General features: G+C 47.4%; 1 protein-coding gene across 6 annotated transcripts in view; it reads left to right on the top strand.

Moving 5' to 3' along the window:
- The window catches only part of PLAGL1 (PLAG1 like zinc finger 1), a 79,417-nt gene extending 53,618 nt beyond the window's left edge, over positions 1-25,799 (top strand). For 2 of the 6 annotated variants that reach the window (XM_081141235.1, XM_081141233.1), the window contains 6 exons: positions 4,194-4,266; positions 7,469-7,500; positions 10,701-11,335; positions 20,857-20,994; positions 21,125-21,321; positions 24,093-25,799. In XM_081141235.1, coding sequence (XP_080997361.1) covers positions 21,170-21,321; positions 24,093-25,317 — 1,377 coding nt within the window. In that variant the 5' untranslated portion in view covers positions 4,194-4,266; positions 7,469-7,500; positions 10,701-11,335; positions 20,857-20,994; positions 21,125-21,169 and the 3' untranslated portion in view covers positions 25,318-25,799. The remainder of the gene's footprint in view (positions 1-4,193; positions 4,267-7,468; positions 7,501-10,700; positions 11,336-20,856; positions 20,995-21,124; positions 21,322-24,092) is intronic. The other 4 variants (XM_081141232.1, XM_081141234.1, XM_081141236.1 and 1 more) reach the window with 4 other exon arrangements.
- Positions 25,800-27,379: the final 1,580 nt, after the last annotated feature.

Here is a 27,379-nt window from a genome sequence, read left to right as displayed (position 1 = left end):
TTGTCATTTGCTGTAGCCTTTAAGTAGTACATTTTTGAGTGCTTTTAAAAAATGATTTGCTTTATAGAAACTTAATGAATTTCCAGAACAGCTCTCTTAGATTTAGAATGATCTGTTATGTGAGGAGTTTCTACTCAAAAGACCAGCTTTTTTCAATGAGATATCTTTTTTGAGATATATAATTATTTCACAATACCTGGTAAGGGAGTTCTTGATGTTTCTGCCTTTCCTAAGTTCATCTCTGTCCCAACTTGAGTCAGTGAAAGTCTCCCTGAGGGCACCCTGTACGAAATGGAGAAATGGCACCTTTCAGTCAAAGGAGGAATCGTGACAGATCAGCCCTGAAGCTCCAAAGATGGGCATGTGGGAAGGTTATGCTCTGTCAAGGAATGAGTTCTCCATCCCTTCCATTCCAATGTTGTTTATTTTCTTTTTAGGCTAGGAATTTTGAAACTTAATTTATCCCTTCCCATGTTCACTCAGGATTAGTGACAGCAATGGAAAGGAGCTCAGTAAAAGTGGACACATTTTGTTACAGGTTTTCATGAAGGCTTTGTCAAAGGAGCAGTTCAGAATTCAGCGGAGACCTTGGCAACCTTTTAATTATATCTGCTCAGTGTAGGTAACCAATCAGGGTAGTCCGCGTCCTCTCCTAGGCCCGCCTCACTCCCGCAAACACACACACAGCTCATTCACACACAGACTGTCATTTAGGAGCTTGGGTTACCAGTTTGGATGATTCCCCAGCTCAAATCAAAAAGCTAACTGTTCTGTCGCCGTTCACGGTTTTGTTTTGCAAACAGAATTTACGCAAACGGACTCCTTTAGGTCTAGCGGTGTTTGCGGGAGGGCGGCCACGAGGGAAGCCCTGGGGACTGCGGCTCTAAATTCATCATCTGTCATGGCTCACTGGGTCCCCGCCAATAATAAGAGCTGCGCCTAGGGCCGGACTCCGGTCATCGGTAGAGCCATTGATTGAGAATAAAGTGTCCCCGTCGTTTGGGGACAGTGACACGAAAGAAATTGCAGATTAAGTGAGAACATCACTTGTAGGATAGCAAGATGGAAGAAGAAAGGGAGAGTGAGCGGGCGACGTTTATTTATGGACTGTCAGGGGCCACTGAGGCTCCGCAGGCCCCAGCAGCGCAGGACTTCCCTCGGTGCGGGTTTTCTCCCCCTGACCTTGGATGAACTAGCGCGCAGTATATTATGCCTGGCGATTGTGCTGGTTTGTCATGGTTAGCATTCTGGACTGTCACTGGAATGTAGGAAACGGATGAATCTGAATTGAACCATGAGGTGGTCTCGGGGCCTTCTCCCTTGTCTCGAGGAAACCTGTCGCTGTTTGTCTGGGCCTGGCCTAATGAAAGCAATGGAGGGAAAGAGAGGTGGGCCTTTGATCTCTTTGTTGCAGCTGCTCCCTGGGAACTCGCTGAAATCAATGCCCTGTTTTCCTGAAGGAGTGAATGGCTCTGCCTAACTAGCTTTGTGAAGCCGTGGGGGAATTCAGTGCCTCTGTTTATTGACAGCTGAAAAGGAGCACATGGGGTGGAATGGACCTTCTTGTGAAAACCAGGCACAAGGAAAATTAGAGCTCAATTTAACACAGAGGAATTTGGAAATTCACCCCGAAGGAGACGGTGGTTTCTCATGCTTGCATTAGGATTACTCAAGGTTGGGGCTAGTGTGTGACGAACAGTGGGGGTTCTGTCACAACTACGTGATAAGTGGGAATATGGGATACGTAATAAACGATGCTCAGCAGAAGTTGAGCCAACACACCCCTCTTCTTTTTTTAAACACAGAAGTAGGGAAAGACAAATATTAACCATGATATAATCAGGTGATTATTTTTGCCTGAAGAAAAAAAAGTGATGTTTAACGTAGGCATTACTAATGTAATACGAAGTCTCTAGAGTGTGTCTTCTGTTCATTTATGTTCCAGAACACCTTTGAACTTTGTATCTAACTTCCACGAATGCTACCTATTCATGCCATTCTGGATTTTGTGTGTCAGAGGGGAATCTTAAACACATGTATTTTTAAAAACTTGTATTTTGGGGATCTTTTAACTGAGAGTCTGACTCTGTCGCAGGGAAACCGCCATACCTTCTTTTTACGTCTCCCCACTTGCTTGATTTCCCAGGAAGAATTTATGGCTTCTTCCCTCGGCCTCCAGCCCTTTGTGCACACCTCTATTATAGCACTTAACACAGTGCCCTGTAGATCTTTGTTTAGGTGTTTTCTTTTAGCTGGAAGTAAAGCAGCTGTGCCGAATTCGTTTTTTTACCTCCAGGCCTCGCTAAACTCTTGGCTCGTGAATGCCTGCTGAATGAATGGGGATTGATAGCTCCCCTTACGTTACTTTGAATGTAATTGCTTATCCAGGCTTCCACTGCAAATACTACATTTTAAGAAAACCTGATTGATCTATTGTTACCTGATGGGGGCTATAGTCTTTTAAAGTCTTTCCCTTATGGAGAAATGTTAAACAGTTGTTCTGATTTGGCAGGTTTTCGGGGCAGTCCACCAGCCTCTGGTAAAAAGTGCATGGCACTCTCCTTTTCAAAGCCAAGATCTCTTCTCTAATAGTCTTTCCCAAAAATAAATCCCTGCACGGCATTTAGACATTTTCAGTATGAAGATGGAAAAGCTTTTAATTTAGAGTTGTGTAGAGTTTCACCTAACCAGATTCAGGATTGAGGTGGATAAAGCTTCCGTTTTACATGATTTAATTCTGTGATGTAATGTTAAATGATGCAAAACAAGACATCCTTGGACAATATCTTTAACCAGATTTGTTACCACTGTGTGTTATGAGCCCCCGTATCAAAGAAAGCAGACACCTTCACCTCTTGGTGAAAAGTGTGAGGGAAGTTCTGATTCTAAGGACCTTCTGCTATGATTTCACAGGGCCCCAGAACAAGCCCGACTTCTGAGCTATTCTCAAGTGAAAACCTATTTCTTTTTAAACCAGAGCTTTAAGTGGGAAATAGTTGTCAACATTCTTTGGGAAAATAACATCTTAAAATTATAATGGAAAATTTTAGAAATGATCAGGGTTTGGGGGGGTGACTATAGTTAAAAATTACGTTCTTGCTATGTAGAATCAGATAACTTCAACTACATGGTCCTACATCAGAGAGACTCTGTTTTCCTCAGGACTGAAGACTGCTACAGTATCCAAGAAGTAGTAATTTAAAAGAGTCAAGCCCACAAAATAGGTTTGGGGATCAACATATACTAGTCTGTATGTGTGTGTGCATTTATTTCCATAAACAAACCTCCTAGTAGACAGATATTTCCTTCTTAGATGGCTTCCCATCCATCCAGACTGACCAAAAAGAGCAGCCCCAATAGGGAGACATCTCCTTACTGTTAGATTGAATGGCAAGAAATACTATTCTGATATGTAGCATTATTAAAAATTACCTTTACTGGGTATGCTTACTGTCAACAAGTTTTGCCCTCTGGCTTCTCTAGTAGGAGCCTTGTCTTTGAAGAACAGAACTGGAGTTAAGCAAAGGTGCTTTTTGCTTCGGAGTTTTTGTCGTCTGTCTGCCTTTTAGTGGCCTTTCCTTGCTCCTTAGAATCCCATCCCCTCACTCCACTTCACCTTCAGCCCTGCTCATGGACCTGTTTCCTTTTCCCAAAGATTAGTGTAAGAACACTTTTTTCAGAAAGGTTTGTCATCTGATTTCTGCTCAAGGCTGTGAGGTACTTTTACTGAATTGGGGTCTCTGGAAAATAATCTCAAATGCATGAGGGCTCCTTGCTTATCATTTGGTGTTAAGCACTTTGCTCAGATGAATCATTTATTCCTCAAAAGGCTCTTGTGCCATAGCTACGATGATTGTTTCCATTTTACAGGGAAGGAAGCAAAGGCAGGGAGAGACTAAACAGAATGCATGGGGTTTCTGAGTGGCCCCAGGTGGCACCTGGATTCGGACCCAGGCATGCCGGCACCATAGCCCCCGGCGGAACCACATCACCGCATTCCCTCTTGAAAACTAAAAATCCTTTAAGGCGCAAAGGTGTGCCTCGGGAGCGTGGGAATTTGCCCCTGTGGCGTGTTGACGGGAGGCATTTTTGACCCCCACCCGTTTGCCATACGTTAATGTCTCCTTACGCAGGCCCAGGAGGGTTTTCCAATGCCTTTTTTTAACCTTTTGATTGTCCCCCCACCCCTCTAGGATTGCCCTCCATTTGATGTGGCCTGTGCTTCGTGTCACATCTGTAACTCCGCTGTGCCTCCGCCTTAGCAAGGTAAGGCCGCCTCTGCCAGGCCGCCCGCTCCTGCCGCGGCCTCGCCTTCTCTGCCTCACGGTGCGCACCCAGCTCTGCCTCCTTGCCAGTGGAAGGGCTTTTCTACGCTTGGGTTTTATTTATCATGACTTGTTTACTAGAAACTTTACGACCTCCCTCCCTTACATTTTAAAAAGATGTTTTAACATTGTTTTATCTCACAAAAAACAAATGCATACCAGGACAAAACTGGGGGTGTTACCCTCCACTTAGGGTCACATTTAGTATGTTGCATATGTTACAGTTCCGTTTCTAAATCATGCTCCTAAGATCGTAACGTGAGGTGATTCTCAGTTTGCATACGTTCTGTCCAAATTTCCTAAAGTTGTGAAAGACGTGTTAGGAAATAAGTGCCCCTAAATCCAGTGTTTATTTGAGGGAACTCGTGGCTGGCACGATCCATAGTTTTTATCTCCTATCGTTCCCCATACATCTGGAGATTACGATTTGTATTAAACACCTATTTCAAAATAATCATTCCTGCCTTAAATGTCATACTCAGCATTTTGGTTGTTTTTCCCATGTAACATACATTCTGTTCTCTGTTTAAGCCCGTTGCCTTTTTCACCCTAAAGCAACCCTCCCCCTGTTTTGCAGCTTTAGCGCTAACAGTGTTGCTTAACCATAACGCTTGGCCTCTCTCCAAACATTTTTTTACAAAATGTCCTTGACTGCAATATGCCATAATTTTTTTTAGTTGCTGTGTTCTTTGTAAGTTTTCTTATATTTCATCTTACACTTGCATTTTTGTTTTCCCTAAATCTCTCACTAGATAAACCACTTCCAAATTTATTTTACTCTTGGGGCTGACTTCTAGAAAAGCTATCCACAGCTGCTCCAGTTGGAAGCCAAAGTGGACAGAAAGTTAGATGGGTGTGTTTAAATTCCTGTTCTCCAGATAATTCTAGTTGAAACTAGTCCACTTCCCCACTAACGCATACAAAAGGAAAATTCTAGCAATATCCAAAAATGCCAGAATCACTTCTATATATCATTTGGGTAACTTTACAACACTGGCAAGACCAGTTCATGCCAGGCCCATCTTTAATTGTTTTCTTTAGTTAAACATGCTATTGCCATTAAAAACACAGCTGATAAGATTACACTACTTGATAATTTAGAAATCTTTCAAATGTACAACATATAAAACTTAAAGCACATAGGAAATTAGAAATTTCTTTTATAAGTACGTGTTAGGAAATGGAATTGTATCGTGATGGTCCAAATTAAGAAAGACTGCTGAAGCGAATCAGGGATGTCCCCTCTTTCTTTTCTACTGTATTCTGAAACACGTTATTAATGCTTTTTTTCTAATTGTGAACTTAACCCAGTTTGTAAAATCGTTCTTGAGACTTATTAACAGAGCACATCTACTTTGTGCATATACTTTAGACTCTGTACCAGTCAGTGGGCCTCTGTTTGTACATATGTAATGTATAATCTTTTAACAGCCCTGCAAGGTAGAGAGCTGTCACGGTGAAGAGAGGTTAGGAACTGGCCTCAGGTTACACACCTGGCAACTGCAAAGCCAGTGTTCAGACCTAGAGCCAGCTCCCTGCAAAGCCAGTGCTCTTCCTCCTCTACCAGCCCATCTTCCGTAGGCTGCACAGGCACTTTCTATTTTTTTTTTGGGGGGGGGGCAGTTTTTTGTTTTGTTTTTCCCCAAGGAAATTACCACTTCACTGATTTTAAGGTATAAAATGGATAAACCCAGGAACATAATCTGAATGTCTCCTGCCTAAGGTCGCTTTCTGTAGCACAAGCCTGAGCATATCGCTCTCCTGATGAAAACCTTTCAGTGACCTCGATTATTTAGGACTCTCGGTTGCAGTTGACAGAAACGAATGGGACTGTTAAAGAATTCCATACAGCCAGGTGACAGGAGCATATTTGCATGCTAGCAGGATCACTCCAACAGTAGGTGGTGGTTAGGATGAAGGAGAGTCAGTCTTCCATATGTGGAAATGTCCCTGCACACTGCCCTAATGAGACTCCAAGCTCTTGATTCACTGGGCTGGTAGGAGGTTTAAAGCAAGCCACGTGAAAACTGAGTTTTGGCCGATAGAGTGGGCTGGCCCTCCATTCTCCAGCATGCCTTCCCACAGTCCCCCATCCCCACCCCCATCAAGTTTTGGGGCACTACAGGTTAGAAAGCAATGTCCTGTACAAGGTTGCCCACTTTAGGGGATGGGCCTTGTGCATGTTCATTAGCTGCCCTCTTCCCTCCTGGGCCCCACGTGTCTGGTGTGAGGAGGGAGGCGAGTGTCAACAGAGGCCAAATTCCTGTGAGGACTGAGTGGCCCCATGCTCTGGTTGCTCTGGTTTTCTAAACATCTGCCTGCTTGCTTTTAACACACCCTCGCTTCCACGTTCCCTGCTTGCAAGTTCTCTTCTTGGGTGCAGTTTAATACAAACGTCTCAGCTTCCTAAAAACCAAAGCGGAGAGGGCAGTCTTGGCACACTTTGCCTTCGCAACAGGGCCCATGGTCCCCAGGCCAGTCCTCGTCTCCCAGGTCCATCTTCCGCCCGCACGTGCACCCCACATGCCGGGCAGACTTAGTGGGCGCCTATGTGGCAGGAAGATGGGATGGGGATCCCTGGTCACTGATTTTTGTACATCTGAAGCTCTCCCTGCCCAACTTCTGTTCTAAGAGTTTTCTTTGAACAGTGGCTCCCATGTCTTGAGTCCTCTCGTTTCCAGCAGGGCCTTTGTAAGCCTCGTCTGAAGGTCTCTGACATTCCGCCACAGAGCTGAAGTGGGATTTGCTTTGAGGACATGCCTGGCCTCAAAATCTGGACAGCCTTAGCCATTTCATTTGGTGCCACATGTACCTACCAACACTGCCACATCTTTGAATCAACAAATATGCCACATTAAGGACTTGTATTCCTTCTCCTGGGGTGGGAACCACCCCCCTCCTAAGCCGCCTCAGTTTCCAGAACACGGTCATTTCCATCTGCTGGGAGTCCACAGCCCCACTCCCCGTCCCTGCATGCGGGTCCCCAAGCTCGGGGAGCAGGGCTGCCCTTGCCTTGGCACCGGAGCACTGCCTTCTCTCTTTCCTTATTGACTTCCCTTTTTTTTCTTTTTATTTGGTTTAAAGCAATTTGGAGTTTAAGATAAAGTCCTTAAAGATAACTTTCTCTGCCTTTCCCTTTCTAGGTATTTGCATAGGAGTCAGAGGAGTTAATCCTGTGAGTAAAGCCTTAACATCTGCTTGTTTCTGTCCTCTGTCTGTCCCCCGGGGTCCTGAAGCACAGGCCGGACTCCAGCGCCTTTGCAGAGTCCAAGCTCCTTTGCAGTGTCCAAGCTCCCTCTGCAACAGGGCGGGGGCCTTCTTGGCACAGGAGTCTGGCTCCGGTGACGGTAGTTGCAGCCAGCCTGTAGCACAGATGTGCACTGGCCTAAGTCTTAGCGCCTGGTTGAGGCACCCGAAGTCTGCATCTCGCTCCATAGCTTCAAGTATGCAGGAAGTATCCCCTTTTCTTCCCCATAACTACCTTAATTCACACTCCAGCCCCCACCTGGCCAACCTTGAGGGAAAGTTCATGGCTGTCATTTTCAGGTGTCTTCCCTTCTCTCATGGGGTATGTCCTAGAACCTGGAGATTTTCACGTACCTGGTAGGTGAGGGACTTGCCTCTGGCCTTTGGCACATCACAGTAGTGGTCTCTTGAAGCCTCAGAGCCACCAGTGGAGGCTGGCGATGTCTTGCTCAGGTCTGGCTTCCCTGAGCGCACCCCACACATGTCCTCTGGAGGGTTCTGCGCTGCCTTGCGAGCATCCAGAACATGTTAGCTGTTGTTACTAGTTGGTGCCAGTGGCTAAAACCTGTAATTCTGGAAGAGCAGCAGCGATTCGAGTTAGCTGCCTGGAGCCGCTGCTTTAGAACAGGTGACCTTCAGGGGGCACTGCGAGACATCAAGGTAAGAGGCAGGTAGATGGGTTCAGGGCTCTGGAATTTGAAAGTTTAGGGTTGTAGATAGATATTTGGGAGACCTGTGACCTCAAGAAGTAGTTGAAACTTTGAGTTATGAAGAAGGTCCCCCAGGGATTGTGAGAAAAAGTAGAGGGCCAGGTGCCAGGCTCCAAATCTATTCATATCTCTGGTGACCCTTCACAACATGTCCCTCTGTGTCGTATGAGTATAAATAACCGTTTAGGGCCTTCACTTCAGAGGTATAGTCTTATTGTTCACCGTGGTCCATAGATTTCGTTGTCTGTAATTTACTGTATTGGGTGGGCTCCTTTCCATGTGCAATTACGGACTTTAGGAAGTAAAATTAAAAACTTAGTTGAGAAGCTTTTCAGAAACAAGCCTTGTCCATCTTCTTTCTAGAGAAGTCCTTCACTGGAAACCAAGGCAGAATTCCCAGTGTGTGGGGCTTGCCCAGTTCCTCCCCACCCCAATCACTAGAAATAAAGAGCAAAGTCAGTCTGAAGAATTGACTGAAGCAGAATCAGGAGTAGCTAGAAGTGAATGAGCTGAAACTGGAGGGAAATCCCTTTGTTCAATTTGGGTTTCAGTGAATGCTCAGCGGGCGGCTAACCCAGTTCATTAACAGAAAAGACATGGTCTTAAACGCTGCTCTCAGAAGTAAATGCCCAGAAAAACACATCACGACAACCAAAACACGCATTCCAGAAATCGTATGCTCTAGATTCGTGAAACTTTAGTTTTTGTCATCAATGAAGAAGCAGATCATTTCCCCCCAAATATTTCCCCACGTATTTAAAATCATTAACCTAGAACAAATCTGTCTGCAGTGTGCCAGCCCTCATTCCTAGAAAAATGTGATTTTTCTTGCTCTTCAGGAGCTCAGACACATTTGTATTTAGGGAGGTTGATGTTATAGGGCCATTTTTTACCATGTACATTTTTTTAATATAATTAACACAGTAAAACCCTTCTCTCTGATTTTGAAATCTAAATTCAGACCTGAGAAGCAGCCTGCAAGTCGCATCCTGCCAGACTCAGATGTGTTCTTTTTCTGAACTGTCTCTCCTCTGCTGTGCTAAGGTGCCCTCCACCGCACAGGATTTCCCCCAGGGCCATGCGAGCTTTCAGGTTCTCTGTGGCATTGTTAACTCTTTAAGCGTTAGACTGGTGCCCTGGTGGCAGGTGGGAAAGGCCGGGGACTTGATCTCCTCCCGGCCAGGGTTCTCCTCTTTCACTGGCGCTGCTCACATTGAACAGCTTAAGAATGAGCTCCTGTGTGAGCCCTCGAAGCCCAGGCGCATTGTTGAATTCAGAAAGGAATCGCTTTCTTGTAGTGACAATTTGAATATTTTGACAATGAAGCTAAGCTATTGCACTGCCTGGTTTGCGTACTTCATGTCATGTGCTCCCTCCCTAGTGGGGCGGAGAGCCGCCTCCTCTCTGAATTCATACGTTGGCACTGTCTGTGGGCGAGATGGGCAGGAGCAAGGGAAGAGTCATCCAGAATTTCACTCTCTTGCTTTAATGCTTTTTAAAGCCCTTTAAAAATATATATTTAAGCCAGGGCTTTGGAGAAACAGATAAATGTTGAGCATTTTGAGAAGAGAGCTGGACCGTGAAGATGATTTGTGAAGTGTTTATACATGCAAAGTGAGGGGTACACTTAAAACAAATTCTCTGGATGATTCAGACGACCTGCTCACCTCCAGGTTTTTCCTGACTTGTGACGGGTTATTTTAAAGATTTAGTTGTCTAAAATGGCCTTAGTTTTTCCCATTTTAACCTACAAGGATGTTCTTGTGCAAAATAAACAGACATAGCCTTTTTGGATCAAATTAAGAAGAGAGGCAGCCAAGTGAAAAAAATCCCTTAGATAGCTCTAATTGGCTTTGTTTTGCAATAGATTTACCTTTGTACTGGGTAAGGAAATCCTGAAAAGCTTCTCACCTAAGAGGATCAACTGGTTGGAATAGTCTTAGTTGGAAGAAGCCAAGCTTTTTAATTAATGGGTGAACAGAGATACCGGTTTCCGAATGCTTACCAGGGATCAGTAGTGCAAAGCCGGCTGCAGGCTCGGCCCTGAAGACTTGGTGAAAACGTAAATCCCAGGCCCCAGTGACGCTGTGTCAACCTGTGCCAAGGATTTCCCTGGCATTCTGACACACAGCCAGCGTTGGTGACCACTGAATTCGGAGCCTTCAGCCTTTCCACCCTGCCCATTTGATAAATCTATATGTCTATACAAAGCTTTTGTTGAAAACAAATGCCTGCTAGTTATTACTGACTTTTTTCAATTCGTCATTTCAGGTTTTGTTGTTGCCTAGATTTGCATGCCTGTTTTATGGTATTCTAATACTGTTGACTTAAAAAAAAAAACATCGTTTCCTCTGACTGCTATTTTGAATATTTTATGTAAGCAATTGCATGGGTTTTTTGTTTTTTTTTCTTTTTCTAGTTGCAGAACGCAGGGGAAATTTTCAGGTTTTTCTAATCCAGTTGTAAGTAGGACAAAGGATATAATGGAAATACTTAAAGGCCTTCTTGGGCAAGAGTATATGAAATACTGAAAATCGTCTAAGTTACAACATTATGAACTTTATGACACCTTTTAAATATATCAGATGGCCCACATGGTTTAAGGCTTTCGCCATATGGTATTTCCGAGACTTTTAAAAAATTTATCTTTATTGTTGGAAGTATTACAGGTGTCCCCCTTTTTCCCCCATTGACCCCCCCCCCTCCACTCTCGTCCCCTCCCTGGGCCTTCCCCGCAGTATTGTCTGTTCGTGCTGAGCTATTTTAAAGTTAAGGGCGGTAGGTCTGTTGAGGTATTGAGGATTTTAAAGTTTAAAATTAATCTGTCACTTGTTAAAACGCATGGAAAGCAGTAGAAAATGTCCCCTGTACCTTATCAGTGGAGTGTGTGGGCTCCGGAGGGGAAGCCCCTGGCAGCGGGCTGGGGGGAATGTTTTCCCAGCTGCATTCACTGACGACCTGCGAGATCTCTTCTTACAGGTGTGAATCCCCAGACACACTTCGGAGGAGACTCCCGTGACCGCTTGAAAGCTGACGTTTCCTGTCACCCAGTAGGTATGCAAGTGACAGTCTCTTTTTAAAATTATTTCTGACCGTGCATGCTTATGAATAGCTGCTTGGACACGCATAGTAAAAGTAGTCAAGGGTGAGTGGGAGGTGCAAGGAACTTCACAAAGGTTCTGGTAGAAAATAAGAAGATATTTCTCTCTCGTCGCAAAAATACCTTAGAACAGAATTCTTAACCTTTAGGAAAAAAAAAAGCGTCCGTACACTCTGCAGCTCAGGGAATCGGAGATGCCATTGGCAATTTCCACATCCCCTGCTGCACCCCCGCCCCAGCCCCCATAGCATCTGCAGATCCATGGACTTTTCTGCTGACAACCCTGTCAGTTCAGAAGCTTTGAGGCTGCCCTGACTACACCCCCAACTTGTATACATAGGGGGATGCCCTCCCCTTTGTGGGAGATGTTGACTGATAACACTGAGGAAGATGCTGGTCACATACCGGTGGCACTAGGGAATCCACCTGCAGATTCCGAGGCTTTATTTGGGGGCACTACAGTAAAAGCTCCTCGTGCAGACAGCTCAGCTAAGGGTGCAGGTGGGAGCAGTGCTCAGCTTAACTCAGACCCCCTGGGCTGGCCTCTGGGCTCCATCGTGGTCGTAAGGATGTTCATGGAAGCGAACATTTGGGGCACTGCTTGTGTGCTAGACGCTTTGCTTAGTACAGTTCATTACTTGTAGAATCGTATTCATCAGTGCCTATGGGTGAAGATCTTAAGTCTCTGAACCTCAGTTTCCTCATCTGTTAGATGGGGATAACAATGCTTTTGCCTCTCCCTGGCTGGCAGATGGAAATTATTAGACAAAATAGCACGAGAGGGCTTTATGGGTTCAACTGAAATATATTACTGTTTTACTACGTATTACTTTGGTTCCCTTTGAAATACAATGTTCTTACGAAAGAATATTTTGATCTGTTGGCCAAGAGATTGAAATTCATCCCAACATGCCAGCATATCTACTAGCAGCCGCGAAAGGCGCTGGCATTTCTAATGAGGCGGGGGCGGGGAACCTTGCATTGTATCTGTTTCCCTGTGATTGACATGAGCAGACAGGGCGCGATAGCCGGTAGGGTCCTGGGATGTGTCTGCCCAGTTAGTTGGTGGTGAGTCTGTGGGCTGAGGACAGGTAGGGGGTGGCTAACGCACCAGGCCGAGACACAGGAGCAGAGTGGACAGTGCAGTCACCAGGGAAGCAGGAAAGGCAGCCTGCGGGGAGACATCGCTATAGGCTACTGGGAAGGAGCAGCAAGCATGCGGCGGCGGGAAGTGGGGGCTTTTTGCAGCAAGGTGCCGGCCTCCAGGGCGACTGGACCCCTGCGGATGGGCTGTGGCATGGACCACACATGTGGACGGCGAGGACAGCTCCTTGGAGTGCACATTCCTGCCCATTGAGCTGGGTTTAATTGTAATGGTTTGTTAAACAAACAAAGGACCCAGAGCTGTGAATAGGGGAGAGAAAAGACTTCAGGTGAAAAGGAGAGGAGGCCCTGCTCGCTAGCGTCCCGCTCTTTTTAAGCATCTCCCCCATTTCCGTGACATTCCTCTCTTCCTTTCAGAGAAGCCAGCGCAGGAACTTGGAAAAGTGGCCTTGTGTCTCTAATGTCATTTCCTTTGAAGATGGAAACCTGATGAAATGTTTACCACCTTCAAAAGAAAAAAATTAAAAACTGGGGTCATCCTGAAGGATAAATATTTACATTTAAGTCCTAAATATAAACCTTTTTATATTTCAAACTAAGTATTTCTGGATGAACTCTTTGCGTCATTTGAACTTACATACGTGACATGGGACCGCAAAGAGAACATTCCCACTGAGGCATCGGTAGTACTGTGTCTAATAAACGAGGCCTGTGGCCTCCGAGGACGGCTTCGGAGGAAGGGGAGTGAGCGGGGGACCTGGGCAGCAACTTCACTTTCCCTTCTTAACTGTACACAGCTTATAGTAAAGTTAGTTCCGGATGCTCATCCATTGGCAGAGCTTGAAAAGCAATAAATAGTGTTAAGTTGTCATTTAAAACTGCCAGTTACATTTGTGTCCACTTGGGTAATCAGATTTGGTCTCAGGCTTGTCAAAAAAGACCATTTAGAGTTTCAGAGTAGTCCTTTCCGCTGGGCTGTGCCCTGGGGCAATGAAGCTGTCCACGGGGGAGGGGTAAGCGATTCCTTGAGCTGTTTTCTTGTGTAAAGCAATCTGTCGATGAACTGTCCTCACTTTCACTGGCTCCCGATTCCCTATAGGTAACCCCAGATTCCTCTCCTGGGGCGTGGGGCCTTGTGGGTTCGGGGCACAGCCCCCTCTCCACGCTTCCCTGTACTCACACCTGCGGTCCAGCCAGACTGGACCCCGAGATCCCTGTTGCCCTGTGCTTTGTGTCTCTGCTTTTTTATGTTCTTCCGTCTGCCTGAAATGCACGCCCATCCACCTGGTGCACTCCTAGGCTCAGCCTAAGTTCTCATTGTCAAAACTTAGAAAATACAGAGAGTCAAAAAGGAAACACAGAGAGAAGTTATCTCTAACTTCACCCCGAGATACTTCGTTGACTGTATTTTTCTCTGCACTTTCAGGCCTTGTTTTGTTTGTTTAGAGGCACTGTTGTTTTAGGATCAAACAGCCCACCTTTGAGTTTTTAAATTTCCTTCGAGAGATGTTTGACTCACGAATCTGGCTTCCCGTCTCCGATGAGACTGGTCTGCTTTTCTTGTTACTTTTCTCAGCTGAGCCTTTACCCTCACACACTTCCTGGGAAGGACCCGGGCCTTTCTTTTCCCTAGAATGCTAACCGTATTAGGACAATGGGCCCTGCTGCTAATTAGGTAGTTTTGGTTCCTCCGTGCCCTACTCTTAGAGTCCCAGGAAAAGAGATCACGGCTGTCAGCTATAGAAGCCTCCCCTAAAAGAGCCCAAAGGCCAGTGGCTGAGGATTTGTTGGGAGGGAGGAGGGGGATCTATTTTCAGATGTCACAAAGGAATAGTCCCCATCACTGACTTTAATGACTAGAAAATCTTCTCCTAATTCCAAAGGCTCTTGTCTGGGTTTCGGCTCGCTGCCCCTCACCCCCACCGTGCTACCTAGAGTTCATTAATAGTCTCCTTACAGCAAGGTCCTTTCCATTTCAGCAGACCCAGCTCTGGGCTCCACACACGCTTCGTTTGCTTGTTTGTGGACATTTGATATTCCTTCCTAAATGTTTATATTTGAAAATATAGTGTGTGTGGTGGGGAGAGGAGGCCTGTGGAAGATTTAAGAATCTATAAAGAGGCCTGCCCTCCCCTGCCTTTCTCTCTCCCCCACTCTCCCCCCCAGAGCACGCCCCCTAAAATCTTTTCCAGTGTACTTTCCTAAGCTCCAGGGACCCTTCTTTTGCCTCTGTTACTTGCTGCTTTAGCCCATTTCTTCTATGGCTCACTCTTACTACCTCTGTAACTTTGTAAATAAACTTTCTCTTATAATTTGAAAAAAATCTGTAAATATGCTTCCTTCCCTCCTTTCTGCAGGGTGGGGTTAATGCCAACCAACCCATCCTGTGGAAGCCCTCTGGTGGCCCTCTCCGGGGATCCAGCTGTGCAGACCCCCTGCTTCCACTCTGTGTGGAGGGAAGGGCTGGGAGCTTAGGGACCTCTTTCAGTAAAGGCCCCTGCCGTGAAGGGTCCTGGCTCCGGCGTCCTTCCACATTGGTAGTGTTGACTTCTGTCTGCTGTGGCTCTTTGAGGCTCACGTGCCTGGGCTTCTGCCTTTTCCATTGCTTCTGAGGGCTTCCTCCCATTCCAGTTCTGTTGTTACACTCCACCTACTTCTACCTCTTCCCTTCCCACCTTCCTTGTTTCCCCTCCATGTAGACTGGAGTGGCGAGCGTGGCTATTAAATAGGTTAAGTATCATCTTCAGTCGGCTCAACATATTCGAACAAAGAAAGGCTCCCACCTGTCAAAAGCCCACCTTCTTTCAGTAGATTTTGAGCTGTTGGGGTCTTGCTGTGTACTCTCACCAGTTAGAAATTAGTTTGGAACATCTTATCAAGTTTTTTTTTTAGTGCAAACTTAATTCTCATTTTTGTGTTTTTTTTTTAAATCACCATTAACTTGTTGCTACACTGTCTTACCCAAGAGGAACTGGGGGAATTTGGAGGCGAAGGCTTCTCCTGTCCTTGGGGCCTCTGAGACTTGCATGTCCCCACAGGCCTGCTTCCACCCTGTTCCACAATGCAGTGTAGATATCCTAAGGGAGGACCAGTCTAGCTGCAGCCTGCCGTAAAGAAAACAAATTCCTCCTTCCCCCAGGACAGCCCACTTTACAAACCACTCTGGGTTGATCATGTGAGCTTGCTGACAGGGTCTGAGGCCACCCATGTAGGGCTCAGTACTTTATAGAGTCCCTTACAGAAGCAAGTGACATCTACTCCCCTGAAGCGAGACAGCATGAGAGCATCGGTTGCTCTGTTGGGCTACAAGAGTCAGCTCGTCCATGCTGTAGGCCTCCCCGCTGGCCCGGGGGCCCCTTAGGCACCGGGACACTCAACATATCCAAAGGGGAACTTTGAACTCCAAGGCCGTGCTGGATTGTTCTTCTGGCTCTCATCCTTCCCTTCCCTGTCGGCCATCCTGTCACCTCTTTTCTCTAACCTAAGCCAAGTTCTAATCTAACTACTCTGTTTACTACTCTGTCATTTCAGCCTGCTCTCTAGGCCTGCTTTTCAGGCCACTGTTAATTCTTCCGAGATACGGCAGAAGCCAAAATGCTCTCCCTCCCCCTGGTCCCACCGCTCTCCAGTGTAGCTTATACGTCGCTGCCATAATTATTGTTAAAAAGTAGAATCTGACAAGTCTGTTGCTTATCATGGGCTCTGTCGCCTGGCCCCCTGGTCATCGGTGTTCGGTCGTCCTTGCCCCTTGTGACCTGGCTCCTCTCTCTTCTGGTTCTGTGGGGCTTAGAGCCCTGTGCTCACGCCTTTCCCGCTGCTGATCTTTCCCGTTGCGACAGTGTTTTGTGGGCTCCCCACCTGCCTCACTCCACCTCCACATAAATGCCGGGTTAGTGGTTCGTAGGTTAGTCATCTCCTAAAGCATTACAACAACCCCCCCTCCTCCTTCTCCTAGTGGGATGGAGCCAGACATCCCTAACCCTTCGTGACCGGCCTCTGCCTCTCTCTCCAGCCTGTTTGTCCGCACTGTCCCCATACTTGCGCCCTGTCCAGGTCATGCCCAACTCCTTATTGTCAGGAGCCCTGTGTTGGTTCATTCCCTTGGCCCGAAAGACCACTTCTCCCTCGAAAACCGGCCAAACTCGCAGGCTCAGCTGTGACTCTGGATTCCCCCATGAAACCTCTCTTGATGTCTCAAGCAAGAGGTGGTCACTCCTTATACAACCGCATTTTTACCTTTCTAGGCGTACCTGTCTATAGAGCAATTGAAAGGAGTCATGTCTGTAACTTCCTGAGGAAGCGCGTCCTTGAAGGCACATGTCCTGTCCCTGACTCTAGTCCTATGTGTGGCCTCTTTCCCTTTGTTGGTTTTGCCTGACTTTCTATTTTTGCCAAGCTAGTTGGTTTAAAAATTGAATTTTATTGCAGTGTGTTCGGGTGGTGGGGTGTGTGAAAGAAAACAGAAAATGTCAGATGTAGTAAGCGTGTGACAAAAAGGGAAAAAAAGCAGGGAAAGGGGACATGGGAGTGCCAGGGGTAGGAGTTGGGTTGGTCTGGGACTGAAGAGGCTAATGAGGGCTGGAGTCTCGCCAGCCAAGCACAATGCCGAGGGAAGGCCCACAGAGTACAAGCACAAGGGCTGAGATTTTAATGATGGACCCAGAACTCTGCCTCTCTCTAGGATATTAATGATCGTTGGTTTGAAGTTTTCTCAATAGAGGCCTTTTTAATTCTCTCCTTTAGCCTAGTTGCTTTTTTGTATTTGTTCTGTGTCAGTTTTTCTCCTGCTTTCTGGTGATCCTGGGCTGCCTACTGATTGAGGAGAGCGGAGCCATTAAAAAGCTGACGTCAGCTTTGTGTTCTTAGACGGGGCTAGTTGGCAAGGGCTTTGCTGTGGGCAGGGCAGGTAAATCCTGGGGACGCCGTTTGTCCTTGGCGGTAGCTCCTTTCTCTTGGGCTGGTCAACTTTCCAGAGAAGACTCCGTCAGGCTCCTGAGCTGCTTCAATCATAGGAGGGGTAACGTCTCCCAGGCTGTTGAGTAAATTGCTCTGGAGGGAACATAGAAGAGCCTTTTGTGGAGGCAGGGTCTCACCAAACACATTTTCTAATTTCCCCATGGTTGTAGTGATCTCAGAAACCGAACTGCCATTGTGTCAGTGGGGACAATGGAAATAGAAGCCAGAAGTCATGGTTTATTTTGAGGTTGCTGTAAAACATTTGTCCCCCCGTTAGATGATTGGGGACGCCCTGGAACTACAGCTGTGCTCTGGCCCCTCCCTCTCCCATCGTATACTCTCAGCCCGCAGGGAACACAGTCCTTCCTGGCTGTTGCCATATATATATGTTCTTATTCCAATCTGATCCTCTCTCCTCCCTAAAATAATCAGCACGAACAGAATGAAGCAGATGGCACAAGCCTTCTTTGGCATCCTGGCAGATCTGCATCACTCAGTCAGTATTTTTAGAATCAAGGGGATTGAAAATCATGTCCTGAGATGTTTTGGGGGAAGACTTACTATCTCTCTGTGGCGACAGGTGTTGAATGTTACTGTACTGAAGACTCATACGCATTCTGTGCGTCGAGTCACAGAACAGGCTGATTATGGTCAGGACCGTCCCTTTGTCAGTTCCCCGCTAGGATTGTTGGTGGTTTGCCAGATAATAGAAAGTTAATCACAAGTCTGTTTTAAAGATGTGGCCACAAAGCGCGTCAGGTTTCAACCAAAGATTGGAATCAGCAGCAGCCAGCCAGCTCGCTCTGGTCAAGTACGTGGTGATGGGAGATGTTGTATTACCCTCACGGTTTGTTTTTTAAAAATAGCTGGGCTTTGATCCTTGGCCACAGTGAATTTATAGTCTGTTGGGAAAGATTATCTTTGTAGAAGTTTGTGATTATATCAGGAAAATCATACAAATATTTAGATTTGAAGGTCCGTATTAATGAAATACACAGTTACAGTGCATGAGATAACTCTTTGTGAATTTTAATTCGTCATGTAAAAAAGACTTCCTGAAAAAATTAACGTTTACTATCATATAATTAATTCAGTTCAACATCTGAGGTGTATTTAACACACAGATCTAAAACTCAGAAAGATAAAGTCTTGGGAAAAGACATTTATGAAGTTAAATAATTTAACTGACTTGACTTTCTGTAGTTCTTTGGGTGAGAGTTAAGTGGGGGAGAAAGTTGGAGGGAATGCGCCTCCCATGTAAGTAAAATGTGGCCATGTCTGAAACTCCCTGGGTATGGATTTGCCATCATTGAAGGCCCCAGAGAAATGTAGGTAGTGCTATCCATGACTGTTGGACTCTAGGAAAGTGGCTGGAGATTGGATCTGGGAAAACTTTATTAATGCCAAAGGGCAGGCACCTCTTATTTTAATCAAACAATCTTCTGGGTGACTAGTGCTATTTTGGGTTCAGCCATGGAGACAAGGAGATGAGTTTCACACTTCAGACTGTGTGTACATTTTGATCATTTTGACAGACCTGGGAAGAACCCAGAGCGGTTTCGAGTGAATGAGCTGAGCATATTTCAGGGTGATCATCAGCTCTCTGCCTTTTATAGCCGGGCCCGTCTGAGCCAGACTTAGGCTGGAGGAGTAGACGCATCATGAGACCTGGCAGCAAGAACTCGGCCACACAGGGTAGGATTCCTGGAAGGAATTACTTTGTGGCCAGCGTTGTTGGGGATGCTTCAAAGCAGGGCCTCAGGCACGAACTCGGTTACTGGGAGGGAACGGAGTTGGGGAGAGGGATCTGGGCAGAGCCAGGACAGGGGTTCAGCTCCAGTCCCCACACTTAGACCAGAGGAACAGGGTGTGCGAGCTGCCCTCAGAAGGCTTGGTGCCAGGATGCTGGCTGAGCGCGTATGCCTGGCTTTGGATCGGGGCCGAGCTCCGGGTCGGAGTGTGCGCGTCAGTCCTGAAGGTTGCCGCAGGTGGGCGGGACCGCGAGGGTGTCTGCCCGGTGCCGGCTCCTGTGAACTCGGTCCAGACACTAAACCTCTGAGCTGGCGGGGGGAGAACACAGAAGTTCGCTGCAGCTTTTGCAGGCTGACATAGCTAAAGATGCTTGAACTATCATTATAAAGTTTCATCGAGTTAGGCTCCAGCGTTCCCATCTGAAAGTACCTGAAAACGTAAGGAAAGATGAACTTTCCACAACGCAGAGCAACTCAGACTTGGCAGTAAACGCACAGCCGCAGGGCACAGACTCCTCGAAGACCTGCTGTGATTGTTCCCTTGGCCATGAGTGCGCTGAGTCCTTGACAAAGTACAGAGAGGGCTGGCCTGTGTACAAAAGCTCCTCCAGTGTGTTTAATGTAAGCATATAGTACGCTAATTGGCACTTGAGAGGTTAGCGTCCCCTGCCTGGGAATCTCTCTCTCTGGAACAGCGCAGGGCTCCAGGTAGCCAGGCTTATGCTAAGTGTTGTTCGTGACGCCACCCCAGACTCTTAAGGCTCCTCAGATGATGGTCAGTTGGTAGAAAAAGAAGAGCCAGGTTTTCAGGGACTTTGCCTGGGCTGGAAGGGTGGTAATAATTTGGGTTTGAGACAGTTGAGGTTGAAAAGTCAGCAGGCCCACCTCCTAGAAGTGGCCGGCCAGCAGGAGCCGTGGTCCTCCGGGGTGGGGCTGGGGAATGAGGAAATGCCTCCACAAACAACAGGGGGCGAGGTTACTAAAAACAGTTTACTAGAGGATGGTACCTACACGTTTCAGGGCAGCCGGAGCTGTCTCCCAAACCGCCGTCAGTTTTGTTTCCCTGGGAGTATGTTGTCTCCCCTCCAGAGGCGCAGGGGTGTATTAAACTGGCCTTTTTCGCATTTTGTTTACATCATAGAGCTGAGCTCTTCTGCATGGTAAACTTACAAGCAAATGAACTTAGACGTATACAAATGATTTCGTCTCAGCCCCTGGAAGTTTAAACAGGTGTGATGAACAACATACGTGATGCTGACAGTGAGTGGAGAGGAATAGCCCCTGGTTTGAATAAGCAGGGATGACTGGGTTCTGTACCAGTGAAGCACTCAAACACCAGTTTGTTTCCGTTGGTCAGCTGAGCCTCACACTGACCTGAGCTCGTGGTCTGAAGCGGAGTCTGTGGAAATAGCCGCCTCTCTCACAAGGAGAGTGTGCGCGACTCCTTGCCACCCAGGAGCAGCACAGACAGGTGCATTTCTATGCAGAAGGGCCTCTTAAAGCGCCTGGGGAGGAGCGGGAGGAGCGGGAGGAGCGGGAGGAGAGCTGCCTTGGAGCCCTCCAGAGGATCACACAGAGTCTGGGTGGCTGGTTCTGAAGAGGGGGAGGAAAAGCATTGCTTTCCAACAGCTAATGCAAGAAAACGGTTTCTCTTCTCTCCACAGAGTCTGGTGACCCAGGACTAGCCCTGGCTCCAGTGATACAGATTTCCTTTCTCCTGGAATCTCATCTGCGCCCGATACCGCTCTTAAACTAGGCTGTGGGACAGCAGGAAGCAGAGCTAGTGACCCAGAGAGGCCCAGGTCAGAGTAGAGCCGGGCCCAGGACACCGCCTTTGCCCGGGGCTGGGGCTGGGGCTGGGGCTGGGGTTCCGCGGGGTGGCTCTGCCGATGGGCTCAGCACTAACCTCCCCCTTGTGCTTAAATGGCTCAGCATTTTGTCAGTGCGTCCGAGAAGGAAGGCGTGAGAACAGCACCCATGGCTGCCTACCCCTGCCAGGTGTGTGGCCAGACGTTCCTTACGCTGGAGAAGTTCACTATCCACAGTTACTCCCACACCAGGGAGCGACCCTTCAAGTGCCTGCATCCAGAGTGCGGCAAGGCTTTTGTTTCCAGATATAAATTGATGAGGTGAGAGGCTTTAGAATCGAGTATGTGCTTTTACGTGGCTTTGCTGGTCCTCAGACCAAACACTGCAGGGGAAAAGGGACACAGAACGCGGGTATATCACAGCCTGAACGCGGTCTCCAGGGATGACTGTAGCTGAATGGGCAGCTTTGCCAGGCCGGCTCAGTTCATGCTTTCAACAAGTGTGTCTTGTGCTCCTGGAACAATATGCCCCATCTGAGAACAGAAAGACCCACGGCTGGGGAGACAGTGCACACACAGACTCCTCGAGTTAAAATGCAGTGAACATTCCCCCTGCCTGGGGAGATCCCGGGAGGCTTCTCAGAGGGGCACCACGTTAAGCCGGGACCTGAAGAATGAACAGGAGGCAGACGGCGGGGAGGTTCTGGGAAAGCCCTGAGCCTTGGCCCTGAAGCCCACGTGTGCAGAGGGTGAAGGAGGAACAGGGTGAGGCTCACAGTGGAGGCAAGAAGGAAGCAGCTCCCAGCAGGCCCGGCCGTGCACTGTTCCCGAGGCTTGGTTTTATTCTGATGAGTCTAAGCGGCGAAGAGCATGATTTGATTAGGACGCTGGAGTCACGGCTCTGGCAGCCATTTGGAGAATAGAGAAGAGGCAAGTAGGCTGACTTGAAATCTGTCATAATGGTCCAGGTACGGGCACTTGGAGGCTTGTCCCGGTCCAGACACTGAGGATGCAGAGGAGGGAGCACCTCCGAGCATAAGGTTTCGGAGCAGTTACTCCACTCGGGTCTGAAAGCCACCCTAACCACTGGAAATCTGTGGGGTACGCAGACGTGGAGTGTGTCCACTAGTCAGACTTTCGAAAGCATCCACGATGCAGTGAGGGATAAAAACCACTGTTTTAGCAGGTTTTTTTTTAAATAGTACGTTTTGTTTAAATTATTTCCTGAGTGCCTGTTAAGAAAGAGGAGATGGACATAGGAGATGTAGCTTCTGCCTCCAAAGGGTTCTTACACCGTAGGAAAGACAAAACACAATGTCGGTGGGAGCTGCTCAGCACCCGTCAACCGTGACTGCTGCGTGCCGCTCCCACCGACGGGCGCTTCCCCCGATGCCTGTCACAGATCGCGTAATTACAATAAGCTAACATTTAAAATGAGGTTATAAATGCTTACGTTTTTAAAAATTCAGATGTGTTCTGGACCTAGGCCACTCTCCCTTGCCATAGGTGTAAGTCTTGAGCACCTACTGTGTGCACCTACTTTGCTGCCGAGGCTTCCCGTTTCGCGACAGGCCCCTCCCGTCCTCGCTCAGACGCGGGAAGCGGCGCCGGCTCCGCCACGCCACAGGGAGGGCACTGTGACCGTGGGCAGGGACGCGTGTAGGAGATGGAGCTAGCAGACTACAGGAACGACAGGAATTAGGCGGGATTACCGTGGTAAACCGCACTGAAGAGGCGTCTTAAGCAGTATTGAGGAGGTGGTGGTTCTCAACAAGGGAAACAGCTTGTTGGGTTGAGAGTGAAGTGAGCTGGAAAAGGGAAGCAGGGTCCCCGGTGCAGGGTCCGCCTCTCCGGCCCGAAGCAGCGGCCCGAGAGCAGAGCCGCGGTGGACGGCAGCCGCTGTGGGGTTGGCTCGGTAATGGCAGCTTTCCATCCCGCTTCCCTCCGCCGCAGCACACGCTCCATTTTCTAAGCAGAGGCTGAGGGAGAAAATAACTGACTCGCTTACGAGAAACGACAACATGGGTCCCAGTACGGCAGACGGTGAAAGCAGTTAGAGGCATGACAGCTGTGAAAACGAGCCTCTCTGAAATTTTAAAGATGACAAACTCAGGGTTCCCTTATAGCACTGAGTTTTTTAAAACCAAGAGTTTAAGTTTTAGGAATTCAGCGGAACTATGATGGAAATGAAATTGTGGTCGTTTTCCAAACCTGACGTGTGCTTTACAAGTACAAATATAAAATAGCTGCTTGGAAATTCCAGCTTGCCTGGGATGACTGTGGTTTGTCCCTGAAGCTGTTAAAGAAACATGTACAACCGCTGCGAGGAGTAGCACCGTGGCCCTAGAGAAAGTCCTTTGGGATGTTGCCAGTGAAATTACCAGGGATCTTCAGGGACCGGTTGAAGGGCTGTACCGGGGGTCTTGAGGAAGTGGAGACGGGCTGGGAGAGAGCCGATAGGAAAGTAGCGATAGAGGAAACCAAGACGAAAGCGTGACGCTCTCCCGGGAGGCGCGGGGTCCAGGGCACAGGTGCTAGGGCTGGCATTCTGGGGCCAGTTCCACGCTCTCTCTGAGGTTAAGGATAGACTTTTTAGTTTATGTCTATGGCCTGACCTTCTTGTCCAAATCAATACAGACCAAGCAGGAATTGTATTAGAAAGAAGAACCTAAGAGTGGGGGGTCCTGGGGTTCTGCTACCAGGCAAATCGAGTCACTTTGGAGATTCAGGAATTTTCAGTGCACAGAATACCCGTTTAACCCCTTTCTGAGAAATATTTTTCATGATCATATATTTTTAAATACTTGTATATGCTTAGCAGTCTCTTTGCACACATTAGGAAAATATGTACCCAAACCATGTTCTTACAGGTGCGAAACTGCATCCTGTCCTCAGTAGCGCCTGTTTCTCTATTATGACATTTTATGTATGTGTAGAGTCTGGAAACTTCAGAAGATTATTTTTTTAAAACTGAAAACAATTTCTTATACCGCCACCTAGAGAAAGCTGCTACTGACATTTTAATAGTTTCTATACCCCCCTTCGGCTCTTAAAACCCGAGTCCATTGTGCAATTCTCCCTTCTGCCCCTAGACACATGGCTACCCACTCGCCCCAGAAGTCTCACCAGTGCGCCCAGTGCGAGAAGACCTTCAACCGCAAAGACCACCTGAAGAACCACCTCCAAACCCACGACCCCAACAAAGTGGCCCACGTGTGTGAGGAGTGTGGTAAGAAGTACCACACCGTGCTGGGCTACAAGAGGCACCTGGCCCTGCACAAGGCCAACAGCGGCGACCTGGCCTGCGGGGTCTGCTCCCTGGAGCTGGCGAGCACCGAGGTGCTGCTGGAGCACCTCAAGTCGCACGCCGATGAAAAGCCCCCTGCGGCGACCAAGCTGAAGAAGCACCGCTGCGACCACTGCGAGAGATGCTTCTACACCCGGAAGGATGTCCGGCGCCACATGGTGGTCCACACAGGCTGCAAGGACTTCCTGTGTCAGTTTTGCGCCCAGAGATTCGGGCGCAAAGACCACCTCACCCGCCACACCAAGAAGACGCACTCGCAGGAGCTGATGAAGGAGAGCCTGCAGGCCGGAGAGTTCCTGAACGCCTTCCACACCATCGCTCCCCAGTTTCAGCTGAAGGCGGCCGCTCTCGCTCCGTATGCTCTAGGAGTAGGGGCTCCTGTGCAGAATGGGCTTGTAGGGAGCTTGCCAGCTGAGGTACACGGCCTCAATCCTGCAGAGCCACCCTGCCAGGCTGTCCCACCACTGCCAGAGCCCCTGGTGCCTCTGCACCCCATGGCACCTCCGAGCTCTCCCCCTCAGCCCCTCCAGAATCACAAGTATGCCACTTCTACCTCATACCCCCTGGCAAACCTGCCTATCAAAGCAGAAGGATTCTGCAACATCAATTTGCTGGAGGACTTGCCTCTGCAAGAGCCTCAGTCACCTCCCAAGCTGAACCCAGGCTTTGACCTGGCTAAGGGCAGCGCTGGTAAAATAAACCTGCCCAAGGAGCTGCCCATAGATGCTGTGAACATAGCAATACCCGCCTCTCTGGATCTTTCCCCTCTGCTGGGCTTCTGGCAGCTGCCACCGCCGCCTGCCCAGAACGCCTTTGGGAACAGCCCCCTGGGCCTGGGGCCCGGGGAGCCCCTGCCGCACCGGCTGGGCTGCCTGGGGCCGCAGCAGCAGGACCCCCCGCTGGCCGTGAGCACCATGAGCCTGGGCCAGCTGGCACTGCCTCCGCTGCCGCATGTTTTCCCCGCGGGCACTGGTTCCATCCTGCCCCACTTCCACCATGCGTTCAGATGAACGGCTTATAAAGCCCACTTTTCTTATTCTGGAGGGTGACTTCAGGAGCATTTTAAGGTTTTAAGGAGCATTTTAAGGTTTTAAGGAGCATTTAAAGTTTTAAAAAGCATTTTAAACGTCAGTTATAATACAAGGAAAGATTTGGAGAGCAGGCCTGGGATTGGGGCTTATTCAGTAGCGATGGCTGGCTTGATAAGAGTTGTAGAACCGCGTGTATCGTGCCAATCTGCCCTGAGTATTCACGCTTTGTACCAAATGTAATCAGCAAGTATTCTTTAATGGAACTGCAACTAGCTAGTGTCATAATCGACATCCACACGAGGGCCGCTGTGTATCGTCGTTTGTCCAATCGAGTTGAATCGTAAGCCATGATCGTAACGATGTTAATGAAAGAACTTTATGTGGCTCTGCCTAGTGAGGGAACTATGGAAAGTTTGGATTTCTCCAGAATGGGAGAATTTCTTTTTCTTTTTTTTTTAAAATACGAAAATAACCTTTATATTGCATATTATACTAGTCTGTGTATCTTCTTTCAGGGATCTTTCTACCTTTCGGGGTTGGGTGTAGTTTAGTGACTATTGCCATAGCCAACCTGTAGTTTTATAGAAACAATTACTTGTGGAATAGTAGACGCCTCATTTTAAACAAGCATTTTAAATGTAGTTTGAATATTTTCCACAAGATGCTACAATGTGAGTTATCGCTTCATTTATCTTAAAGACTAAACTGATTGTCAGTTATGTCTGACAGAAAAAAATCAAAAAAAAAAATCACTGTGTAACCAAGTTAAATGGTAAAATAATCCAGCGTCAGTCAAAATAAGCATTTTGCTGACTTTAATGTTGATTATATTTTTAACAGGAATTTAAGAAATATTACTGGAATTTTTAAAGATATATATCTATATTAAACAAGAATTTTCTTTACTCTCTTTGGCTTAAAGTACTACTCTGCTTAAGTATATTTTTAATCACCAATAAATAGAAGCATTTAAAGATTTATCATGTTAAGTCAATATTAGTTTTATTCAGAAAGAATAACATTTTGCAATGTAACTATAATCTATGTAATCTCTCTCTTGAATTTGATATCTAATGAGTTTTGAGAATATGCAACCTAATCTTTTTTAAAAGCTTTGTCTTTTGTGTTTAGAGGCTTTCTATATGAAGATATATCTTACATATAATAAACTTTACATATCCTGACAATGGCGTGTTTGATTTGTTACAGCTACACCGCCTAACCACCCCGACCTAGACACACATTCCCAGCTCCCTCGCTGGCTCCCTCATGCCCCCTCCTGGCCATTGCTTCCCCACAGAAACTACTAGTCTGACCTCTATTCAGCATCTACTAGAAACCAACTTTTTTGAGTAGAATTATGACTTAAGATAGAAGCTTGCGTGCGTTGGCTAAATTCACAACACTAAGAGCTTATTTCTAAAAATTACTGTATAAGATTCTGAATCCTTCTATGTTACAAACTTATTTCTGATATACAGGTCAGAATACTAGCTACTGAAGTTGAGTCTGCCCTGGGCCAGTTCTACAGTGGTGGTTACCATTCATTTCTAGCGTGAGTTAGAAATTTATTTATTCCTTAGTGCGATTTCTTCACAAAGTATTCCTCACCCCGAAATCCAACAAGCCTGTTTATTTTTGTTTGTTTTACCTCTAAATAAGCGGCGGTGGGGGGGAGGGGGGTAGAGAAAGGGAAGCCTTGAGTTCATTTGCTCATCAAAGAAGCCCAAGTACCACATGATCTCACTCCTATGTGGAATCGAATGCACAAAATAAACTGACAAACGAAATAGATCCAGACACATGGAAGCATGGAACAGACGGACGAATCTCGGAGGGAAGGAGGGGGGCAGAGTTTAACCAGAGAATTTAAATGCATATATGCGTAACCCATGGACACACACAACAGTGGGGTGAAGGCCTGGGGAGGGGCGGGAATGGGGAGGGGGGAGTCAATGGGGGGGGGAGAAGGGGGACATCCATAATACTTTCAACAATAAAGATAAATGAAAAATAAATAAAAGAAGCCTATTAGCCAAAT

The sequence above is a fragment of the Miniopterus schreibersii genome (genome assembly GCF_964146895.1).
Source record: "Miniopterus schreibersii genome assembly, chromosome: 6".
Classification (NCBI taxonomy): domain Eukaryota; kingdom Metazoa; phylum Chordata; class Mammalia; order Chiroptera; family Miniopteridae; genus Miniopterus; species Miniopterus schreibersii.
Note: the sequence above shows the minus strand (reverse complement) of the source record. Positions and strands in the feature narration are given on the sequence as shown.